Source organism: Pogoniulus pusillus, chromosome 8, assembly GCF_015220805.1.
Source record: "Pogoniulus pusillus isolate bPogPus1 chromosome 8, bPogPus1.pri, whole genome shotgun sequence".
Classification (NCBI taxonomy): Eukaryota; Metazoa; Chordata; class Aves; order Piciformes; family Lybiidae; genus Pogoniulus; species Pogoniulus pusillus.
This window is the reverse complement of record NC_087271.1, coordinates 36,330,492-36,354,002: the sequence shown is the minus strand read 5'-3', so window position 1 is coordinate 36,354,002 and position 23,511 is coordinate 36,330,492. Positions and strand designations below refer to the sequence as shown.

General features: G+C 49.1%; 1 protein-coding gene across 1 annotated transcript in view; it reads left to right on the top strand.

Moving 5' to 3' along the window:
* Positions 1–23,511, top strand: part of HMCN1 (hemicentin 1) — a 279,812-nt gene that overhangs the window by 214,264 nt on the left and 42,037 nt on the right. Inside the window, exons 70-78 of the mRNA XM_064148057.1 lie at positions 1,397–1,478; positions 2,774–2,910; positions 15,289–15,430; positions 17,796–17,940; positions 20,757–20,884; positions 22,063–22,219; positions 22,380–22,501; positions 22,712–22,876; positions 23,058–23,165. Of these exons, the coding sequence (XP_064004127.1) occupies positions 1,397–1,478; positions 2,774–2,910; positions 15,289–15,430; positions 17,796–17,940; positions 20,757–20,884; positions 22,063–22,219; positions 22,380–22,501; positions 22,712–22,876; positions 23,058–23,165 (1,186 nt within the window). The remainder of the gene's footprint in view (positions 1–1,396; positions 1,479–2,773; positions 2,911–15,288; positions 15,431–17,795; positions 17,941–20,756; positions 20,885–22,062; positions 22,220–22,379; positions 22,502–22,711; positions 22,877–23,057; positions 23,166–23,511) is intronic.

Sequence of the window (23,511 nt, the reverse complement as noted above, 5' to 3'; positions counted from 1 at the left end):
GTTGGACCTGATGATCTCTCAAAGGTCTCTTCCAAACTCAACACTTCTATGATACTACATCTTTATGTTTTATTGTTCCTCCTTAGCCTTTCTTCTCTCACCTAATCTAATTTGCCTAATTCCTTCTCTTGTTTTCCTAACATCCTTTTGCTTCTGACATGTATAAACCATAGATTAGAGAGAAAAGCTGCATTTGCAGTCATCTGTGTGCACTTGCAGCCCAGAAGGCCAACTAGAGCCTGGACTGCATCAGCAGAAGTGTGGCCAGCAGGGCCAGGGAGGTGATTCTCCCCCTCTGCTGTGCTCTGCTGAGACCCCATCTGGAGTACTGCATCCAGTTCTGGAGCCCCCATTCCAAGAGGGCTGTGGAGATGCTGGAGTGTGTCCAGAGCAGGACCACTGGGATGCTCAGAGGCTGCAGCAGCTCTGCTGTGAGCACAGACTGAAAGAGTTGGGGCTGTGCAGTCTGGAGAAGAGGAGGCTCCCAGGTGACCTTCTTGTGGCCTTCCAGCATCTGAAGGGGCCTACAAAAAAGCTGGGGAGGGACTTTTTAGGCTGTCAGGGAGTGCCAGGACTGAGGGGACTGGAGCAAAGCTGGAGGTGGGGAGAGTCAGGCTGGCTGTGAGGAGGAAGTTGTTGAGCATGAGAGTGGTGAGAGGCTGGAATGGGTTGCCCAGGGAGGTGGTTGAGGCCCCATGGCTGGAGGTGTTTAAGGCCAGGCTGGATGAGGCTGTGGCCAGGCTGATGTAGGGTAGGGTGTCCCTGGGCATGGCAGGGGGGTTGGAACTGGCTGCTCCTTGTGGTCCCTTCCAACCCTGCCTGATTCTATGATTCTAAGTTAATATTAAATATTTCCTGAGCCCAGGAAAATAACCTTTCCAAACCTGTATCAATAAACTAAGTCTGTATTCAGGTCTGGACAGCAGGACAGGCCTTCACCAAACAGCACTGGGACAGGGCTTAGGACTGATTCCTGCTCATTTTGTCTGTAAAGCAAACACTTTGCAGTGTAGAGTTGAATGGAAAGAGAAAGCAAAAAGCTACTAATGACTATGTGACCTAACCCTAGCTTAGCTGGATACCTATAGCCAGTTTCAGCTTTATTGATTACCTGTTGCTGAAAGCATCACAAAGAGAAGATTTCTTGCTGAAGACCTGGTATCCAGAGAGATTTTCTGGGCTCCTGCAGCTTCCTAGCCATCTCTGTACAATCCCACCATGGTAAAATAAAGAAGCTTTCAAGAACTTCCTTGATTCCTAACCATATCCTATCTGTTGTGTTGATGTTCAGGTGCTGACTGTTGTATGTTGTTGTCCATGTTTGCATTTCACAATAATTTTTCTGAGTTGTTTCCATATTCTGAGGTTTCAGCTGAAGTTCTTTGTGTGTTTGTAGGTAGAAGACACAGGAAGATACACGTGTTTGGCCTCTAGCCCAGCAGGAGATGATGATAAGGAATATTTAGTAAGAGTACATGGTAAGTTGAGTTGAGGGCAAAAAATGATTCTTTGAAAGCATAAACTACTAAGGGGCATATCAGTATCTGCCTTGAAAAGTTACATGCATAAAGGCTGGATGGGTGGGCAGAGGCCAATGGGATGGGATTTAACAAGGCCAAGGGCAGGGTTCTGCACTTTGGCCACAACAACCCCAAGCAGCACTACAGGCTGGGGGCAGAGTGGCTGAGAGCAGCCAGGCAGAGAGGGAGCTGGGGGTGCTGGGAGAGAGGAGCTGAAGATGAGGCAGCAGTGCCCAGGTGGGCAGCAGAGCCAATGGCATCCTGGCCTGGCTCAGGAGCAGTGTGGCCAGCAGGACAAGGGAGGTTCTTTTGCCCCTGTGCTCAGCACTGCTCAGGCCACACCTTGAGTGCTGTGTCCAGTTCTGGGCTCCTCAATTCAAGAGAGATGTTGAGATACTGGAACATGTCCAGAGAAGGGCAAGGAAGCTGATGAGGGGCCTGGAGCACAGCCCTGTGAGGAGAGGCTGAGGGAGCTGGGGGTGTTTAGCCTGGAGAAGAGGAGGCTCAGGGCAGAGCTCATTGCTGTCTACAACTGCCTGAAGGGAGGCTGTAGCCAGGTGGGGTTGGTCTCTTCTGCCAGGCAAGCAGCACCAGAAGAAGGGGACATGGTCTCAAGTTGTGCCAGGGGAGGTCTAGGCTGGATGTTAGGAGGAAGTTGTTGGCAGAGAGAGTGATTGGCATTGGAATGGGCTGCCCAGAGAGGTGGTGGAGTCACCATCCCTGGAGGTGTTGAAGCAAAGCCTGGCTGAGGCACTTAGTGCCATGGTCTGGTTGATTGGCCAGGGCTGGGTGCTAGGTTGGGCTGGCTGATCTTGGAGGTCTCTTCCAACCTGGTTGATTCTATGATTGAGGCTATGGTCTGGTGATGAAGGATGCTGGGATGAAGGTTGGACTGGCTGATCCTGGTGGTCCTTTCCAGCCATAGTGATTGATAGTGATGAGATGTTGTGTTGAGGGATTTGGGTTAACCAAGGACTTGTCAGTGTGAAACTAATGATTGGACTCAATGAGCTTGAAGGTCTCTTCCAATGTGTGATGTTCTGTGACTGTGTGTGACTTAGGGAGTAGGTTCAGCAGGCAAAGAGGCACGCTGTCTTTAACAGAGGGATTGCAAAGTAGAACTTTTGACTGATAACTGTGGCTTTGCATTGGTCTGAACCTGAAGAAACACAGAGGGAAATGTTCAGTGACTAACAGTAATGCTAGCTCAGAGATGTGGTGTTGATGAGTTTTCATGTCTCTTTTTGCAACAGTTCCTCCTAACATTGCTGGTACCAGCGGTCCACAGGACCTCACCGTGCTCCAGAACAGGCAGATTACACTGGAATGCAAGTCAGATGCTGTGCCACCTCCAACAATCTCTTGGCTTAAAAATGGAGAAGTTCTAGAGGTACAGAGGTTATGTTACTTCCACTACTCTTTTGCTCCCTTTGTTTTTTACACGCAGGTTTCTTACTCTGCTCACTTGCCCCCTGAGTGCAGTCCAAGTCTTGAATTCAAGAGCAGCTGAGTAGCCCCACTACAAATGCAGTTAGTCCTAACTGAGTACCTGAAGCCAGCAAGCATGTGAAGTGGCCATCCCGCTGTTACTTGTTCTTTTTTCCTTTAGGGGGATCCCTTGCTCCTCCTGGATCCTCTGAACAATGCTGGAAGCCTTCGGTATACTCCTGAATGGCTTCCCAGGAAAGGTAGCTGAGAAAAGCCTCCACTCTATGTTTCCTTTGGGTATATGATGCATCCTCCTACTCTAGTAGCGTTTAGAAAGGAATTTACACCTTGGAGAAAGACAAACCCCAAACAAAAGGGGTTACTGATCACCACAGTTTTGTATCAAATGCATCTATTTCACTCAGAATTCCATGTGGTGTCCTATTAAAGCATCAAGCTGGTTGAGATGCTTCATACAGAGAGAGGTTGAGATGCTTTATACAGAAACAAGTTGAGATGCTTCATACAGAAAGAAGTTGAGATGCTTTATACAGAAAGAAGTTGAGATGCTTCATAAAGACGTTGAGATGCTTTATGGAGAGAGAAGTTGAGATGCTTTATACAGAGAGAAGTTGAGATGCTTTATACAGAGAGAAGTTGAGATGCTTTATACAGAGAGAAGTTGAGATGCTTTATACAGAGAGAAGTTGAGATGCTTTATACAGAAAGAAGTTGAGATGCTTCATACAGAAAGACGTTGAGATGCTTTATACAGAGAGAAGTTGAGATGCTTCATACAGAAAGAAGTTGAGATGCTTCATACAGAAAGAAGTTGAGATGCTTTATACAGAGAGACATTGAGATGCTTTATACAGAAAGAAGTTGAGATGCTTCATACAGAAAGACGTTGAGATGCTTTATACAGAGAGAAGTTGAGATGCTTCATACAGAAAGACGTTGAGATGCTTTATACAGAGAGAAGTTGAGATGCTTCATACAGAAAGAAGTTGAGATGCTTTATGGAGAGAGAAGTTGAGATGCTTTATACAGAGAGAAGTTGAGATGCTTTATACAGAGAGAAGTTGAGATGCTTCATACAGAGAGAAGTTGAGATGCTTTATGCAGAGAGAAGTTGAGATGCTTTATACAGAGAGAAGTTGAGATGCTTCATACAGAGAGACGTTGAGATTCTTTATACAGAGAGAAGTTGAGATGCTTCATACAGAAAGAAGTTGAGATGCTTCATACAGAAAGAAGTTGAGATGCTTTATACAGAGAGAAGTTGAGATGCTTTATACAGAGAGAAGTTGAGATGCTTCATACAGAAAGAAGTTTTTACTTCCCATCCTCTACCCATCCTCAGGAACCAAATGCTTTCCAACTGAACAAGTTAAGTTCCATTAGTAGTGGAACTGATAATTTTCCCACAGTTGACATTTATTTATTAATGAAGGGGAAAAAAATTCACTTATGAGTTGTTTCCCTTAGCTGTAGTCCATCAGTAGTCTACACATGAAGTTCTGCTTATCTGTTTTCCTTCTGCCATGCCATTCCTCACACCCTTTCTCCATTGTAAGTTTAGAAGGAAGAAATATTAGTGGAAGAAGAAAGAATACGGTGGGTAATAATGTCTTACCAAGGGCTGCCAGGGAATGTTACCTTGATTATAGTACAAGACCTAGCTAGAAACACTTCTTCTTAATGCAAGAGTGGTCAGGCATTGGGAGCAGGCTGCCCATGGAGGTGGTGGAGCCACCATCCCTGGAGGTGTTCAAGTAACGAGTGGACATGGCACTCTGGGACACAGTTTAATACCCATGGTGGTCTTAGGTTGATGGTTGGACACAGTGATCTCAGAGGTCTTTTCCAACCAAAACAGTTCCATGATTCCATGGAAAGATTGTCTTTCAAATGGACTGCTGAAGCAAAAGAAACCATGCAAAGCAGCCACTGCTGCCAATAGCCCCCAGAAACCAACACAGTAGAAGAGCAGTGTGACAGAGATAGGTACTCAGCTGGTAACCTGTGAATTCACTTTTGTGACACCAGGAGTTCATGCCAGGAGGTGAGGGATGAAGCATCTTGCTTCTGGTCAAGGTCCTCTCCAACCCAAAGCATTCTATGCTAATAGAGCTGGGAGTTTCAGTCTCTAGACATAGCTCTCTTCCAGCACTAAACTGAAGCTATAAAAGTAGTTCAGATAGCACTCTGCATTTGTCATGTGTACTTTAAGTAGCAGACTTAGGTTTATTTTGTACCCTACCCTCCTTTCCATTATTCAGTTTAGCCTGTGCTAATATATACTGTAGATCTCAGGAGAACATTATCATAGAATGGTTTGTGTTGGAAGGGACCTGAAAGGTCATTAGTTCCAACTCCTTGCCATGTGGGACACCTCCTACTAGATCACCTTACTGAAGGTCATCCCATCCAGCCTGGCTTTCATAGAATCATAGAGTCAACCAGGTTGGAAGAGACCTCCAAGATTATCCACTCCAACCTAGCACCCAGCCCTAGCCAATAGACCAGACCATGGCACTGAGTGCCTCAGCCAGGCTTTGCTTCAACACCTCCAGGGACAGAGACTCCAGCACCTCCCTGGGCAGCCCATTCCAATGCCAATCACTCTCTCTGCCAACAACTTCCTCCTAACATCCAGCCTAGACCTCCCCTGCCACAACTTGAGGCTGTGTTCCCTTCTTCTGTTACTGGGTGCCTGGCAGAAGAGACCAACCCCACCTGGCTACAGCCTCCCTTCAGGTAGTTGTAGACAGCAATGAGCTCTGCCCTGAGCCTCCTCTTCTGCAGGCTGCACACCCCCAGCTCCCTCAGCCTCTCCTCATAGGGTTTGTGTTCCAGGCCCCTCACCAGCTTTGTTGCCCTTCTCGGACACTTTCCAGCACCTCAACATCTCTCTTGAATTGAGGAGCCCAGAACTGGACACAGCACTCAAAATGTGGCCTGACCAGGCTTGGAGCCTCCACAACTTCTCTGGGCAACCTGTTCAAGTGCCTCACCACCCTCATAGGGAAGAATTTCCTCCTAATGTCTAATCTAAATTGAGCTTCTTCCAGCTGGAAGTCATTACCCCTTGTCCTATCACTAGATGCTTTTGTTTAAAGTCCCTCTCCAGCTGTCTTGCAGCATCTTCCTGGGCACCTTGTTGCTTCCTCAATCTCAAAGCAATGTAACAGCCAACTAATTAATACTAAGCAGCTAGGAAAGAACTCCCCTTGGATGTAGAAAGCAAAGTGCTCTGTGGCTAATCATCCTCCTTGTCTCTGAAACAGAAGTTTCATGGCAACAAGGGGGGTGGAGTAAGCCAGGTTCTTAGATGGTGTTTTTGTGAAACAGCCTTGTGGTAGAAGGTATCATTGCTCCTGGTTATGTTGTCTTCCACTCAACAGATTTTTGAGGCATGCTCTAGACTTCTGGGTGCTTAATGATGTAATTTTGCAGCACCACTGGTTTTGGTAGCAGAATAAAGTAAGATCTAGACAATAGCAGCTTTGGACTGCTACCAATGGGTCTGGAAATGCACATGGAATGTTAAAAAAAGAAGCAGGGAGGAGCATCTTGACCTAATCTGGCTTTATTTAATCACTTGAGTTACTGAATATGGTTTGTTTTCAAAGATGGAGTTTCTGACACACCTTGGATAGATTTGAAAGATTAAATGATAGCTTCATCACCTATCTTTTGTCATCTGTGTGCTTCTGTGTTTGGAAGCCATGGCATTAGCTGTGTCCTCAACAAGAAATATCAGTTATTACCCAAAATCTGACTGTCTGTAATCCCTACTGGTGGTGAATTGTTTTGTCTGTGAGCCCCCAGCACTGCTATTTGTTCTGTGTTGGCAGACTGGCTGAGTTGGTGCCTAGGGTGAGTCTGGCATACAAGGGCACCAGTACAGAGAAGAGCACAGCTGGAGGAGTTTCCCTCTCTCTTCTAATTGCTATTCTCCCCTCTTCTCACCAAAAGAGTAGATGAGGATGCTGACTTTCAATTTCACCCTGTATAGGGTTAACACTCCTGGGGGAGTGACCCTGAACCTGACCCTAGGGGTCTCGGCCCCTCCTCAGGGGTGGGCCACACTCCAGGTGATGGTTAGCCCACTCCCCCCACTTCCTGTGGTATAAAAGACAGGAGTTCTCCTGTCTCTTCCTCTTTTCGCCCTCTTGCTCACTACCTGCGTTCATGACCGCACACACACACTGATACTGTATACCAGCCACGAGGCAGAGACACCATCACACTACTCGGGTTGTATCCATCCCTGTTTTGTATTTTGCTGTTTTCCCTTCCTTATCCTTTGTAAACTCCCCTACCTCCAATCCCTTTTTTTCTAAGTTATTGTTAAACTTTTCCTTTTTAACTTCCAAATCGAGTGAGATTGATTTATTGGGGTGTCCCTACCTTTTATCTCTCTCCCTGTCTTTTGGGGAAAGGAGGGGGAGGAGGGGAGGGCACTCTATAAACTCTATAAATTCTATAAATTGTCATTGGGTCTACCAAATTTATAAGAGTCTCTGGGAACTTGCATTTGAACCCAAGACAATTTATTTGGCGTCTCAACGTGGGGCTAGGTAGAAAGAATTCTTTCAGAGAAGATTTGGAAGTTAAAAAATGGATATTCTGAAAGTCTTAATCATTAACGCTTTTGCATGGCTGTTGTGGGGCTGGCTGTTAAAGTTTATAAGTTACCATGTCTTCTGGATTGTCATTGATATGCTCTGGGAATATTCTAAGCATTTGCCTGCCCGAGTCTATGCCTATTTCCTGAATTCTGTTAGTAATATCACTGTGTTTAGAAATGTTTCTGGAACATGGAATCAATCTGAGTATATGCATTGGAGCACAGAAGCTCCAGATATTTTGGGCGAGAAATGGTACTGGATAGCTGTTATTTCACTGTGTGTAAATCTGGGTTTGGGAATTAATAAGATAGCGGTGAACTGGGACACGTGGAAATATCGAGTGGGCGCCGCCATTAGGGTGCTTAGGGGGAGGGGTGGTCCTCACTGCCCCAGCTGCAGATGCGGGGGATGGGCGACAGGGCAGACCGGGCAGACCGCCCCTAGCGCGGCTCCGCCCCGAACTCCGCCTCCGGTCCCGCCCAGGGCAGCCCCCCGGACCCTGCCCCCTCAGCCCAGCCCCCTTCACCTGGCGCCAATTACGACGCGGCCAGCAAGATCAAATCAAAACCCTCCCGCAGATACCGATCCAGGGCAAGGGACCTCTTCGGGAACCAGCACCCCCCAGCAACAGCAACCAGCTGGAAATGGACCTGATAATGGAGTGATCCTTATCAGCTCCACGCCCAGAAAGGAAATCAGGCACATAAGGCAGGAGTATGCAAGGGCAAACGGACAGTCCCTTTTAGCCTGGCTTTTGAAATGCTGGGATGCAGGAGCAGAAACAGTGGACCTAGATCACAGGGAGGCGAAGCAGCTGGGATCCTTGTCGAGGGATGGAGGTGTGGATAAGGAGCTGGGAAGGCTCGATGGTACCCACTCACTTTGGGCCAGGCTTCTGATAGCTGTGAGGTACAGGTACCCGACTAAGGATGACATGATTTTCCATCCCCTTAGATGGACAGATATGGAACAGGGGATCTCATACCTGAGGCAAATGGCGGTTCAAGAGATAATTTATGGAGCCGACCAGAGGCCCTCGGACCCTGATGATGTCCGCATGAAGCCAGCCCTCTTAAAGAAACTGACTCAGTGTGCCCCTTCCACATATGCCCCCACATTGGGAGCACTGCTGCTGGGCAGAGACCCCAACAACCTTCCCACAATCAGGGAGTTTGTGAATGACCTAAGACAGTTTGAAGACAGTTTGTCGAGGAAAACCTTAATTGCCACTGTAGAGACCCTCACCCAAGAAATGAACGAGCTGAAAGCCTCTTTCTCTGAAATGCAGAAGGCAGAGGATGACTGCTCTTCACCTTCAGAATGGGTGCAAGTCTCAGCTGTAAGGAACACACGCCGCCGTGCTCCTCCTCCTCCCCGCAGGAGACCAGCCCAGAGCAGACAGGGTACACACAGGGGGTCACTCTGGAGAACACTGTGTGACCATGGGGAAAACATGGATAGATGGCATGGCCAGCCCACCTCAGCTCTATCAGCCAGGGTAAGGGAACTGCAGGGGACAAACACAGGGAATAACTCCTCCAGAAGAGGGGTTGCCCCAGTGTCCCGCAGGCAGCGCTCTCGCTCAAGGGGTGGTGAAGCCAGTAACTCAGGTCCATGTGCCTCATGCAGTCACACTGCTCAGAATTAGAGGTGCCCTGTCTCCAGCCAGGCGGAGGCCAGGGATAACAGAGTATATTGGGACGTGTTTGTGAAATGGCCTGGCACTTCTGAAGCCGAGAAGTACAGAGCGTTGGTAGACACCGGTGCCCAATGCACTCTGATCCCCTCCAGCCACAGGGGGACAGATACTGTTACAATTGCAGGAGTCACAGGGGGGTCTCAGGAGCTGACTGTGCTGCAGGCTGAGATAAGCCTCACCGGGAATGTGTGGGAGAAGCACTCCATAGTAACTGGCCCTGATGCACCTTGCATCCTGGGGATCGACTTTCTCCGGGAAGGGTACTTTAAAGATCCGAAGGGGAACAAGTGGGCTTTTGGCATAGCAGCTGTAGAGACTGCAGACAAAGAGCAGCTGTCTATCATGCCTGGCTTGTCAGATGACCCTTCCGTGGTTGGTACCCACAAGGTGGAAGATGTCAAGTTACCTATTGCTTCTCGTGTAGTTCATCGCAGGCAATACCGCACCAACAGAGACTCCCTGCTACCCATACAGCAGCTGATTCGCCGCCTGGAGCAGCAGCTTGTCATCAGCAAGAGCCACTCGCCCTTCAACAGCCCGATATGGCCAGTGCGAAAGGAGACAGGGGAGTGGAGACTCACGGTGGATTTCCGAGGCCTGAATGAAGTGACTCCTCCAATCAGCGCAGCCGTGCCTGACATGTTGGAGCTGCAGTATGAACTGGAAACAAAGGAGGCCAAATGGTATGCCACAATTGACATTGCTAATGCTTTCTTCTCCATCCCCATTGCAGAAGAATGTAGGCCGCAGTTTGCCTTCACCTGGAGAGGAGTCCAGTACCACTGGAACAGACTGCCTCAAGGGTGGAAGCACAGCCCTACAATCTGCCATGGCATCATCCAGACTGCACTGGAGAAGGGTGGCGCTCCGGAACATCTGCAGTACATCGATGACATCATTGTATGGGGTGAGACAGCAGAGGAGGTCTTCCAGAAGGGTGAGAAGATCATTAATATCCTGTTGGATGCAGGTTTTGCCATTAAGAGAAGCAAAGTGAAAGGGCCTGCCAGAGAGATCCAGTTCCTGGGAGTTCGATGGCAGGATGGCCGACGCCACATCCCTATGGATGTGGTGAATAAAGTGGCCACTATGGTGGAACCCACTAACCGGAAGGAGACACAATCCTTCCTGGGGTTTGTGGGCTTTTGGAAGATGCACATTCCCGGGTACAGTCAAATTGTGAAACCCCTCTTTGACGTTACAAGAAAGAGGAATAACTTTGAGTGGGGACCTGAGCAGCAGGTGGCATTTGACCAGATCAAACGAGAGGTGGTCCATGCCATGGCCTTGGGACCAGTTCGAACCGGCCCAGAGATTAAGAACATTCTCTACACAGCAGCCAGTGAGAATGGTCCTAGCTGGAGCCTATGGCAGAAAGCTCCTGATGAGACAAGAGGCCGCCCACTCGGGTTCTGGAGCAAGGCGTACAAAGGCTCAGAGACCAAGTATACCCCCACAGAGAAAGAAATCCTAGCTGCCTATGAGGGAGTCAGAGCTGCCTCTGAGGTGATTGGGACGGAGTCACCACTCCTTTTAGCTCCAAGGCTTCCAGTCCTGACTTGGATGTTTAAAGGGAAGGGTTCGACTCCGCACCATGCCACAGATGCCACTTGGAGTAAGTGGATGGCTCTGATAACTCAGAGGGCTAGGATGGGGACTCTCGAACGTCCAGGCATTGTGGAGGTCATCACCAACTGGCCAGAGGGCACTGACTTTGGAAAGCCAGCAGAAGAGAAGACAGTGACCCGTGCCGAGGAAGCCCCCCCATACAGTGACCTCCCTGAGGAGGAAAAGGCATATGCTCTCTTCACAGATGGATCCTGCCGCCTGGTAGGCAGCAAGCGGAGATGGAAGGCTGCCGTCTGGAACCCCACACGCAGGGTTGCAGAGGCAAGAGATGGAGAAGGCGAATCCAGCCAGTATGCTGAGGTGAAAGCCATCCAGCTGGCCCTGGACATTGCAGAACGAGAGCAGTGGCCAATGCTATACATCTACACCGACTCATGGATGGTAGCAAATGCCTTATGGGGGTGGCTGAAGGAGTGGAAGAGAAATGATTGGCAGAGAAAAGGGAAGCCTATTTGGGCTGCTGATCTCTGGCAAGACATTTCTGCACGCCTGGACAAACTGCCAGTTAAAATCCGACACATCAGTGCTCACATCCCAAAGAGCAGAGCCACTGAAGAACAGCAGCATAACCACCAAGCTGACCAGGCTGCCCACATCTGCCAGATTGACCTGGACTGGAAGCACAAAGGTGAACTGTTCTTAGCTCGGTGGGCACATGACTCTTCTGGTCACCAAGGAAGAGATGCCACATACCAATGGGCCCGAGACAGGTCCGTGGACATATCCATGGAGGCCATAACTCAGGTTATCCATGAATGTGACATCTGTGCCACCATAAAGCAAGCCAAGCGCATGAAGCCTTTGTGGTATGGGGGAAGGTGGTCAAAGTACAGGTATGGGGAGGCCTGGCAGATTGATTACATCACTCTGCCTCGGTCTCGTAGTGGCAAGCAGTATGTGTTAACCATGGTGGAGGGAAGCACGGGGTGGCTGGAAACGTACCCAGTACCTCATGCTACTGCCCGTAACACCATTCTGGGTCTGCAGAGCCACATCCTGTGGAGACATGGTACCCCAGAGAGAATTGAGTCAGACAATGGGACCCATTTCAAGAACCACCTTGTAAGCAACTGGGCAAAAGAGCATGGGATAGAATGGGTTTATCACATCCCATACTACCCACAAGCTGCAGGAAAGATTGAGCGACACAATGGCCTGCTGAAAACCACCCTGAAGGCTATGGGAGGTGGAACTCTCAGAAACTGGGAGAAGCACCTTGCAGAAGCCACTTGGCTGGTGAACAGCAGGGGATCAGTTAACAGAGCTGGTCCTGCTCAGTCTGCCCTACTGCCCATAGTTGAGGGAGATGGAGTTCCTGTAGTCTGTGAAAGGAATCTACTGGGAAAGACTGTGTGGGTTGCTCCTGCCTCTGGTGGGGGAAAACCTATCAAAGGGGTGGTATCTGCAGAGGGTCCTGGTCACACATACTGGGTGATGATGGAAACTGGTGTTATCGAGTGTGTCCCTCAGAGAAATCTCTCTTTAGCTGAAAAGGTTTTGAAATCTCAGAGTTGATTCCATGTGTTCCAGATACTTTCAGGTTATCTTGTATAATAGTTGTATCATAGTTGTGCAATACTTGTATCATAGTTGTGCAATACTTGTATTATAGTTCATAAGGGGTTACAAGTTGTTTTTGTAGTTATACCCTCACCACTACACGGCGTCCAACAGAACCTACATGACAGCAGCAGCTATCCAGAGTCCTACAACATCGCATCACACCACGGCGTCCAACCAGAACCCTGCATCTGATTCGTCACTGATGCCCTGCAGTGAGAGACTGTTCCTGATTTCCCTCCAGAGGATGTCTACAGCCATCTCATCTACACCTGTTCCCCTGATGCCAGACACCAAGAGAGACTGTTCCTGATGTTTTCTTCACAGAGGGAAAAGACTTTCCTGAGTTCCAACAAGAACTGTTCCTGTTTCACTGACTTTTCTTCCGTTCCTGCCCTGCTCACATCTCAGCAACCTGCACCGGGCCAGAGGAGCACATCGCCTTGAGATACAGCCGGGGACCAAGAAGGACTTCACAAACTCTTAACCCATGGACACTTTTCCCATCTTTGGAGAAGAAGACTGTTTCATAGGAAGGTGGAAGTGGTCTAACCAAGGGGTGGAATGTATAGGGTTAACACTCCTGGGGGAGTGACCCTGAACCTGACCCTAGGGGTCTCGGCCCCTCCTCAGGGGTGGGCCACACTCCAGGTGATGGTTAGCCCACTCCCCCCACTTCCTGTGGTATAAAAGACAGGAGTTCTCCTGTCTCTTCCTCTTTTCGCCCTCTTGCTCACTACCTGCGTTCATGACCGCACACACACACTGATACTGTATACCAGCCACGAGGCAGAGACACCATCACACTACTCGGGTTGTATCCATCCCTGTTTTGTATTTTGCTGTTTTCCCTTCCTCATCCTTTGTAAACTCCCCTACCTCCAATCCCTTTTTTTCTAAGTTATTGTTAAACTTTTCCTTTTTAACTTCCAAATCGAGTGAGATTGATTTATTGGGGTGTCCCTACCTTTTATCTCTCTCCCTGTCTTTTGGGGAAAGGAGGGGGAGGAGGGGAGGGCACTCTATAAACTCTATAAATTCTATAAATTGTCATTGGGTCTACCAAATTTATAAGAGTCTCTGGGAACTTGCATTTGAACCCAAGACACACCCAAAGGGAAATGTTTGAATTTCTCTTCTTTCTCTACTGATTTTTATCCAGTCAGGATTTTGGAAGGCTTGTAGTTGATATTACTGTCAGTCATTCATGCTGATGTGACCCAGACTTGTTGCAGTCATATCAAATGGTCTCGAGCCCTGCAGAGGGACCTACACAGGCTGGATGGGTGGCAGAGGCCATAGGATGAGATTTAACAAGGCCAAGTGCAGGGCTCTGCACTTTGGCCACAACAACCCCAAGCAGCACTACAGGCTGGGGACAGAGTGGCTGAGAGCAGCCAGGCAGAGAGGGACCTGGGGGTGCTGGTAGAGAGGAGCTGAAGATGAGGCAGCAGTGTGCCCAGGTGGGCAGCAGAGCCAATGGCATCCTGGGCTGGCTCAGGAGCAGTGTGGCCAGCAGGACAAGGGAGATTATTCTGCCCCTGTACTCAACACTGGTCAGGCCACCCCTTGAGTGCTGTGCCCAGTTCTGGGCTCCTCAATTCAAGAGAGATGTTGAGGTGCTGGAAGGTGTCCAGAGAAGGGCAACAAAGCTGGTGAAGAGCCTGGAGCACAGCCCTGTGAGGAGAGGCTGAGGGAGCTGGGAGTGTGCAGCCTGCAGAAGAGGAGGCTCAGGGCAGAGCTCCTGAAAGGAGGCTGCAGCCGGGTGGGGTTGGTCTCTTCTGTCAGGCAACCACCAATAGAACAAGGGGACAGAGTCTGAAGTTGTGGCAGGGGAGGTCTAGGCTGAATGTGAGGAGGAAGTTGTTGTCAGAGAGAGTGATTGGCATTGGAATGGGCTGCCCAGGGAGGTGGTGGAGTCACTGTCCCTGGAGGTGTTGAAGCAAAGCCTGGCTGAGGCACTTAGTGCCATGGTCTGGTTGACTGGCCAGGGCTGGGTGCTAGGTTGGACTGGCTGAGCTTGGGGGTCTCTTCCAACCTGGTTGATTCTATGATTCTAAGTTACACCAGGGGTGGTTTAAATGGACTATTAGGAACAATGTCTTCTTTGAGAGGTTGTCAAGCCCTGGGACAACCTGCCCAGGATAGTGGTGGAGTCCTCATCCCTGGAGGGATTGAAAAGCTGTGTAGATGTGGTGCTGAGGGACATGATTTAGTGGTGAAATTGGTTGTGCTGGTTAAATGGTTGGATTTGAGGATCTTAACAGTCTTTGCCCACCTAAATTCTGTGGTGAAAAGGCTTTGACTTCAACTGACTACCTTGAAGGTGCTGTAGCCTCATTGTAGAGCTGAGAAAAGTGGCAGCCTCATGCTCAGAAATGCTGGCTAGTAAACTTAGCAGGCTGACTTAATGCTGGTTGAGACCAGATGTTTGAAGAACAGTAAGGAGAATCCTTTTTCTTCTGCCTGCAGCCTGCATGGATTTTTGAGAACATAAATCAAACTCATCATGTACTGAATTTATCACTAGCTGCCCCTTTCCATAAGAACTCCACAGCCCTTTGGCTACATAATCCCCAACAAGTTGTCCTGTTCAGGCAGAAGATCCAGCAGGGATTTCAAGTGGCAAGTTGAAAACCTTCTTTGCCCTTCCTGGATGTAAATAAAAGCAAGGCAGCAATGAATTTAATCCCTGGCTTATCTTTGGCTTTCTTTCATGGCATTTATTACTCTGCAAGGAAAAAAAAGTGTTCTCTCTTCCTCAAGAGAACAATGGTCAAGTTAAATCTGTCACATTTTCTCTCTCTGCCCGTAGGGAACTCCTCGAGTTCGGATCCTATCCAGCGGGCGCTACCTGCAGATCAACAATGCTGACCTCAGTGACACAGCAAGCTATACCTGTGTGGCAAGCAACGTGGCAGGAGAGATGACCAGGGAGTTCCTGCTGGCAGTTCATGGTAAAATAAAGGATCCAGTGCTCTGCTTTCTCCTCTCTGCATGCTACTTTTGCAGGAGTTCATGTGGCAAAGAAGACTCATGAATAGTCTCTTTCTAGTGCTGTCCATAGAATCAACCAGGTTGGAAGAGACCTCCAAGCTCAGCCAGCCCAACCTAGCACCCAGCCCTGGCCACTCAACCAGACCATGGCACTAAGTGCCTCATCCAGGCTTGGCTTCAACACCTCCAGGGACAGAGACTCCACCACCTCCCTGGGCAGCCCATTCCAATGCCAATCACTCTCTCTGACAACAACTTCCTCCTAACATCCAGCCTAGACCTCCCCTGCCACAACTTGAGACTGTGTCCCCTTCTTCTGTTGCTGCTTGCCTGGCAGAAGAGCCCAACCCCACCTGGCTACAGCCTCCCTTCAGGGAGTTATAGACAGCAACGAGGTCACTCCTGAGTCTCCTCTTCTACAGGGTCACTGTAGCTGCTGAAGGTCAACTTCAGGCTGTAACATAGCTGTGAGACCACATGTGATACTTCATGAGTGGCACCATCTGAGTTCACAGTACTCCTTCACATTGAAGGACCTGTTGGAGATGCTCCATCTGTCTCTCCTCTCTGCTCATAGAGTGTGCTGTGCATTTAGCCAGCATCCTGATGTAGCCACAGTGAACACCCAGAAATGATTTTGGATAAATTCAGAGAAGTTCTTAAAAGCATTTCATAGAATCAATCAGGTTGGAAGAGACCTCCAAGATCAGGCAGTCCAACCTAGCACCCAGCCCAATCCAATCAACCAGACCCTGGCACCAAGTGCCTTATCCAGTGTCTTCTTGAACACCTCCAATAACCAGACACTGGTTCTAAGTGCCTCATCCAGTGTGTTCTTGAACACCTCCAATAACCAGACACTGGTTCTAAGTGCCTTATCCATTGTGTTCTTGTACACCTCCAATAACCAGACCCTGGTTCTAAGTGCCTCATCCAGTCTCTTCTTGAACACCTCTAATAACCAGACCCTGGTTCTAAATGCCTCATCCAGTGTGTTCTTGAACACCTCCAATAACCAGACCATGGCACTAAGTGCCTTATCCAGTCTCTTCTTGAATACCTCCAATAACCAGACCCTGGTTCTAAGTGCCTTATCCAGTCTCTTCTTGCACACCTCCAATAACCAGACCATGGCACTAAGTGCCTTATCCAGTGTGTTCTTGAACACCTCCAATAACCAGACCCTGATTCTAAGTGCCTCATCCAGTCTCTTCTTGAACACCTCCAATAACCAGACCCTGGTTCTAAGTGCATCATCCAGTCTCTTCTTGAACACCTCCAATAACCAGACCCTGGCACTAAGTGCCTTATCCAGTATCTTCTTGAACACTTCCAGTAACCAGACCCTGACACTAAGTGCCTCATCTAGTCTCTTCTTGAACACCTCCAATAACCAGACCATGGCACTAAGTGCCTCATCCAATGTCTTCTTGAACACCTCCAATAACCAGACTGTGGCACTAAGTGCCTCATCCAGTCTCTTCTTGAACACCTCCAGTAACCAGACCATGGCACTAAGTGCCTCATCCAGTCTCTTCTTGAACACCTCCAATAACCAGACCCTGACACTAAGTGCCTCATCCAGTCTCTTCTTGAACACCTCCAGTAACCAGACCCTGACACTAAGTGCCTCATCCAGTCTCTTCTTGAACACCTCCCAGGACAACAACTCCACCACCTCCTTGGGCAGTTTAGGGCTGAGGTTTCATAGCTGGTTTGGCCACCAGTTTTTAGTGCTACTTGAAAACTGTGGCTGCTTTTCTGCTCTTTTAAGCAGGAGATAACAAGGAGATAGCTCTTGGAGTGTCCTATACGTGTCAATATTTGTCCTGTACCACCAGAAGCCTGGGTTTCATTTTCAACCTATTTATTTTCTCACCTTTAGTCTGATGAGAAACAATTCTCCCACCATGGTGATGACAGGAAGCTTCCTTCCTTGGTCCCACACCACAGTCATATGTACCTGCATTCCATTCTGCCTCCCAGTGGCTGCCTTTGCTGCTCCAGCTGAAATTCTCTTTTTCTCCTTACTGTATCAAGCAAGGACCTCACCAAAGGCTTATTTTGCTGAACTCTGTAACTGTTTTAGCTGTGTGCTAACCTTTGCAGTAACTTGCAAAGATGCTCTTTAAAGACAAACTTTCTTTTTCCTTCCCTGCTGCATGATGGCAATTACCCTGCACTACACAGCATGGTAAGGAACTTCTTTCTGTCTCTTCAGTGACCCCATACCTGTCACTGTGTTTATTTTCATGTCTTTCAGTCATTGCAGCATAATGGGTTTTGCTTTGTTGTATCATCAGTGATTATTTTTTACCTCTACAGTGGCTCCTACCATCCAAAGTGGTCCTCAGAGTGTTGTTGTGAATATAAATGCCTCTGTGGTTCTGGAATGTGTGGCAGAAGGAGTGCCAGCCCCGAGGATTACCTGGAGGAAGGATGGGGCTGTCTTCACTGGAAACAATACAAGGTATTGTCCACAAGTCAGCATTAATATTCTTCATTGCTTTTTAAGAATATATTAATTAGAGAATCAAAGATTCCCAGTCTGGGAGGGGGCTTTGGAAGGGACCTTAGGAGGTCATTAAAACCCCCTGCTAAAGCAGGGTCACCCACAGCAGCTTGTCTAGGATCACAATGCCTAAGTGGGTTTAGAATCTTTCCAGAGAAGGAGACTCCACAACCTCTCTGGGCAGCCTGCTCCAGGGCTTCAGCACTCTCATAGCAAAGGAGTTTCTCCTCATGCTCATATGGAACCTCCTGTGTCCCAGTTTGTGCACATTGCCCCTTGACCTGTCACTGGGAACCACTGAAAAGAGTCTGGCCCCATCCTCTTTCCCCTCACCCTTTAGCTGTTGCTGAGCATTGATCAGATCCCCTCAGTCTGCTGTCCACCAGGCTCAACCACCTCGGGTCTCTCAGCCTTTCCCTCCTCACAGAGGTGCTCCAGACTCCTCAACATCTTCATAGCCTCCATTGGACTGACGTCAGTAGTTCCCTGCCTCTTTAGAACTGGGGAGCCCAGAGGTATCATAGTATAGTATCATAGTATCATCAGGGCTGTAAGAGACCTCACAGATCATCAAGTCCAACCCTTTAGCACAGAGCTCAAGGCCAGACCATGGCACCAAGTGCCACGTCCAATCCTGCCTTGAACAGCCCCAGGGACGGCGACTCCACCACCTCCCCGGGCAGCCCATTCCAGTGTCCAATGACTCTCTCAGGGAAGAACTTTCTCCTCACCTCCAGCCTAAATCTCCCCTGGTGCAGCCTGAGGCTGTGTCCTCTCGTTCTGGTGCTGGCCACCTGAGAGAAGAGAGCAACCTCCTCCTGGCCACAACCACCCCTCAGGTAGCTGTAGACAGCAATAAGGTCACCCCTGAGCCTCCTCTTCTCCAGGCTAACCAATCCCAGCTCCCTCAGCCTCTCCTCGTAGGGCTGTGCTCAAGGCCTCTCCCCAGCCTCGTTGCCCTTCTCTGGACACGCTCAAGCATCTCAATGTCCCTCCTAAACTGGGGGGCCCAGAACTGAACACAGTACTCAAGGTGTGGTCTAACCAGTGCAGACTACAGGGGCAGAATGACCTCCCTGCTCCTGCTGGCCACACCATTCCTGATGCAGGCCAGGATGCCACTGGCTCTCTTGGCCACCTGGGCACACTGCTGGCTCATGTTCAGGTGGGTATCAATCAGCACCCTCAGATCCCTCTCTGTTTGGCTGCTCTCCAGCCACTCCGACCCCAGCCTGTATCTCTGCATGGGGTTGCTGTGGCCAAAGTGCAGCACCCTGCACTTGGAGCTATTGAACCCCATCCCATTGGACTCTGCCCATCTGTCCAGGTGGTCAAGGTCCTGCTGCAGAGCCCTTCTGCCCTCCAACCCAGCCACATCTGCCCCCAGCTTGGTGTCATCTGCAAACTGAAAACACTGGATGAGGCACTAAGTGGCATGGACTGGATGGGGCTGGGTGTTAGGTTGGACTGGCTGAGCTTGGAGGTCTCTTCCGACCTGGTTGATTCTATGTGGCCTCACAAGGGCAGAGCAGAGTGGGTAGATAACCTCCCTTCAACCTGCTGGCCACACTCTTCTTAATGCACCCTATGAGACCATTGACCTTCTTGCCCAGATGGGCACATTGCTAGCTTAATTAGAAAGCTTAATTAGACCTCTCTGACCTGTAAATCAGTTTTATTTTCACAGATCAGAACTAGGATTTGTGCTGTCATCCTGAATAGACCCAATGAGGAAAATAGGGTGACAGAAAAAGGAATACAAAGTAGTTCTGCAGAAAATTAGCAGCACCAAAAGGTTCATAGGATGGGAAGGAACCTTAGAGGTACCTTCTTTAACCTCTCTGCCATGAGTTGGGATGCCTCTTAACTAGGTCAGGTGAAGGACTACAAACTTCTTCGACAACCAAATGTAATAATTATTCTAATAGTAAAGATTTTGAGCAGCAAATGTGAAAGACCTTTTTATTTGTAATGTTTGGGGACGAAGCCAAGCAATTCCAGGCAGACCAAAAGCTGCTTGAGTGTTACTCTCTGATTGCTAATATGTAAAACCTTTTATTCCATGTTTAGTAGCAGCTTTTGGTGTAGTGAATGGCTTCTGCCTTCTGGTGGTAGCAAGGAAGTTAGTTTGGTGTTGTCTAGAACTGAGGAAATACTGAACAGTTCAAAATAGGTGATGTAAAAACATGAATCAGGTTTTTTTAAGGTTAAATGAACAACCACAAGGAAGGGCTGCAGGAAATTTTCTGCAGGTCTGTCAGAATCACTTTTGTCAGCTTAGATTCCATAAATTCTCTGGAAAATGGAAGTGCTGGGATGAGTGAAGTGCAATAAATGAGAAAACTCTCTGTCTCCAAATGAAGCCACCATGCAGTTAGGCTGTTCTCATAGAATCATAGAATCGACCAGGTTGGAAGAGACCTCCAAGCTCAGCCAGTCCAACCTAGCACCCAGCCCTAGCCAGTCAACCAGACCATGGCACTGAGTGCCTCAGCCAGGCTTTGCTTCAACACCTCCAGGGACAGAGACTCCACCACCACCCTGGGCAGCCCATTCCAATGCCAATCACTCTCTCTGCCAACAACTTCCTCCTAACATCCAGCCTAGACCTCTCCCGGCACAACTCGAGACTGTGTCCCCTTGTTCTTTTACTGGTTGCCTGGCAGAAGAAGCCAACCCCACCCTGAGTCATCTTTTCCATCTGCACCACCAGGGTAGCCTATGGGTCTGTTGAGAGGATAGCAGAGAAAACTCCATCCCTGTTTTCCTTGCAGATATTCCATGCTGGAGGATGGGTCCCTGCGCATCCACTCGGCGCACGTGGCTGACACGGGACGATACGTGTGCATGGCAACCAACGCAGCTGGCAGCGAACGCAGGCGGACTGACCTGCAGGTTCTGGGTAACAGCACAGGCTTTGCAGGACTCCATGGGCTTTTACAGGCTTCACATCCTCTTACATCACTTTGCTTGCTCTGCCAGATGCAGCTTCAAGTTTAGCCCCTTTTAGGCTGCTCTGGTTAAAATAAAAAGGGAAGAAATTGATGGCCTTAGCAATACGACCCAAGAAAATACTCCTTGTGCACTGGGTCCCCTGCAGAGGGACCTGGCCAGGCTGGATGGGTGGGCAGAGGCCAATGGGATGAGACTGAACAAGGCCAAGGGCAGGATTCTGCACTTTGGCCACAACAACCCCAAGCAGCACTAAAGGCTGGGGACAGAGTGGCTGGAAAGCAGCCGGGCAGAGAGGGACCTGGTATATAGTAGGCTGAAGATGAGGCAGCAGTGTGACCAGGTGGGCAGCAGAGCCAATGGCATCCTGGGCTGGACCAGGAACAGTGTGGCCAGCAGGACAAGGGAGGTGCTTCTGCCCCTGTACTCAACACTGGTCAGGCCACCCCTTGAGTGCTGTGTCCAGTTCTGGGCTCCTCAATTCAAGAGAGATGTTGAGGTGATGGAAGGTGTCCAGAGAAGGGTGACAAAGCTGTTGAGGGGCCTGGAGCAGAGCCCTGTGAGGAGAGGCTGAGGGAGCTGGGGGTGTGCAGCCTGCAGAAGAGGAGGCTCAGGGCAGAGCTCATTGCTGTCTACAACTACCTGAAGGGAGGCTGTAGCCAGGTGGGGTTGGTCTCTTCTGCCAGGCAAGCAACAACAGAACAAGGGGACACAGTCTCAAATTGTGGCAGGGGAGGTCTAGGCTGGATGTTAGGAGGAAGTTGTTGGCAGAGAGAGTGATTGGCATTGGAATGGGCTGCCCAGGGAGGTGATGGAATTGCCATCCCTGGAGGTGTTCAATCAAAGCCTGGCTGAGGCACTTAGTGCCATGGTCTGGCCTATTGGCTAGGGCTGGGTGCTAGGTTGGGCTGGATGGTCTTGGAGGTCTCTTCCAACCTGGTTGATTCCATGACAGAAACACCTGACACATGCCATACTGTGTGTTTAGCAAGTGTGCCACTGCCAAGTCATTCCTATCAATCAAGTGAACGTGTTCAGGCAGTTCAGTTCTGTGTCTGTAGGTGTGAGAGGGGAGTCTGGGCACATGTGTGTAATTACTCTGAATAATTAGACTTACTTTGTCTTTAGTTCCTCCATCTATTGCTGCTGGACATTCGAACATCACAGTTACTGTAAATGTGCAAACCACTTTGCCTTGTGAAGCCACAGGAATTCCCAGACCATCAGTTAGCTGGAAAAAGAATGGGCACCTGCTTAACATTGACCACAACCAGAATACATACAGGTGAGTGGGCTTTGCTTCTCACTCTGGCTTTAATGTGTACAGAGCTAAACCTGACACTGCAAAAATCCAGCCATGCTTAAATGTAATCTTGTATAAGCAGCAAAATGCTTGCCTGAGAAGATTTCAGTGGCTTTTCCTTTCTTCTTTTCTCTTTGTTCAGACTGCTGTCATCAGGTTCCTTAGTAATTCTTTCTCCCACTGTGGATGACACTGCTGTCTACGAATGCTCTGTGTCAAATGATGCAGGAGAAGATCAAAGAGCAGTTGAGCTCACTGTTCAAGGTAGAGGGGCTGTTGCTATTACACATGTATGGCACCCAGAGCTTCTTTGGGGTGTTCCAGTGTTGAGATGAGATTTTTGTTTTGGATCTCATTCTTTTGTGATTCTGCTATCCATAACTCTCTGCTATTCAGAGTGCTCTTCAAAGTGAAGTTATTGCCAAGAATTCCTTACAGTGAGCAAGTAACCTTTACACTCATCTTCATTTTTAGTGCCCCCATCCATTGCAGATGAAGCCACAGACCTTTTGGTGACCAAGCTGTCTCCAGTGGTAATTTCCTGCACTGCTTCAGGGGTTCCCATGCCCTCTGTTCACTGGACCAAAGATGGCATAAAGTTGCTTCCCAGAGGAGGTGGCTACAGAATCCTCTCTTCAGGTATTGTGTGCGACCAAAGCTCAGCCACGATCAGTGAAAGGCTGTGACGGAGCATCTAAGAGGATGCAACCAGCTCCTCAAACAACCCTTCTCCAGTTTCCTAGCCTCTTGAGGTCAAGAGAGTTTTGCTGTGATTGCAGGCTAGTGCTCTATGTGATAATGGCCTCTCTCTCTGCTGCAGGGGCTGTGGAGATACCTGCTGCTCAGCTGGCTCACGCAGGGCGGTACAGCTGTGTGGCCCGGAACGCAGCTGGCTCTGCTCACAGACATGTCACCCTTCATGTGCAGGGTAAGCTGGGAAGCTGAAGGGAAGCTGAAGAGAAGCATATTCTTGTCAGTAAGCATCACTCTCTCTATTTGGAAGAAGTTCTTCACAGAGAGAGTGATTTCCCATTGGAATGGGCTGCCCAGGGAGGTGGTGGAGGCACCGTCCTTGGGGGTCTTCAAGAAAAGCCTGGCTGAGGCACTTAGTGCCATGGTCTGGTTGATTGGATAGGGCTGGGTGCTAGGTTGGACTGGATGATCTTGGAGGTCTCTTCCAACCTGGTTGATTCTATGATTGCTCACTGGTGCTGTTTAGTATCTTCATCAGTGACACAGAGGGATTGAGTGCAGCCTCAGTGCATCTGCAGGTG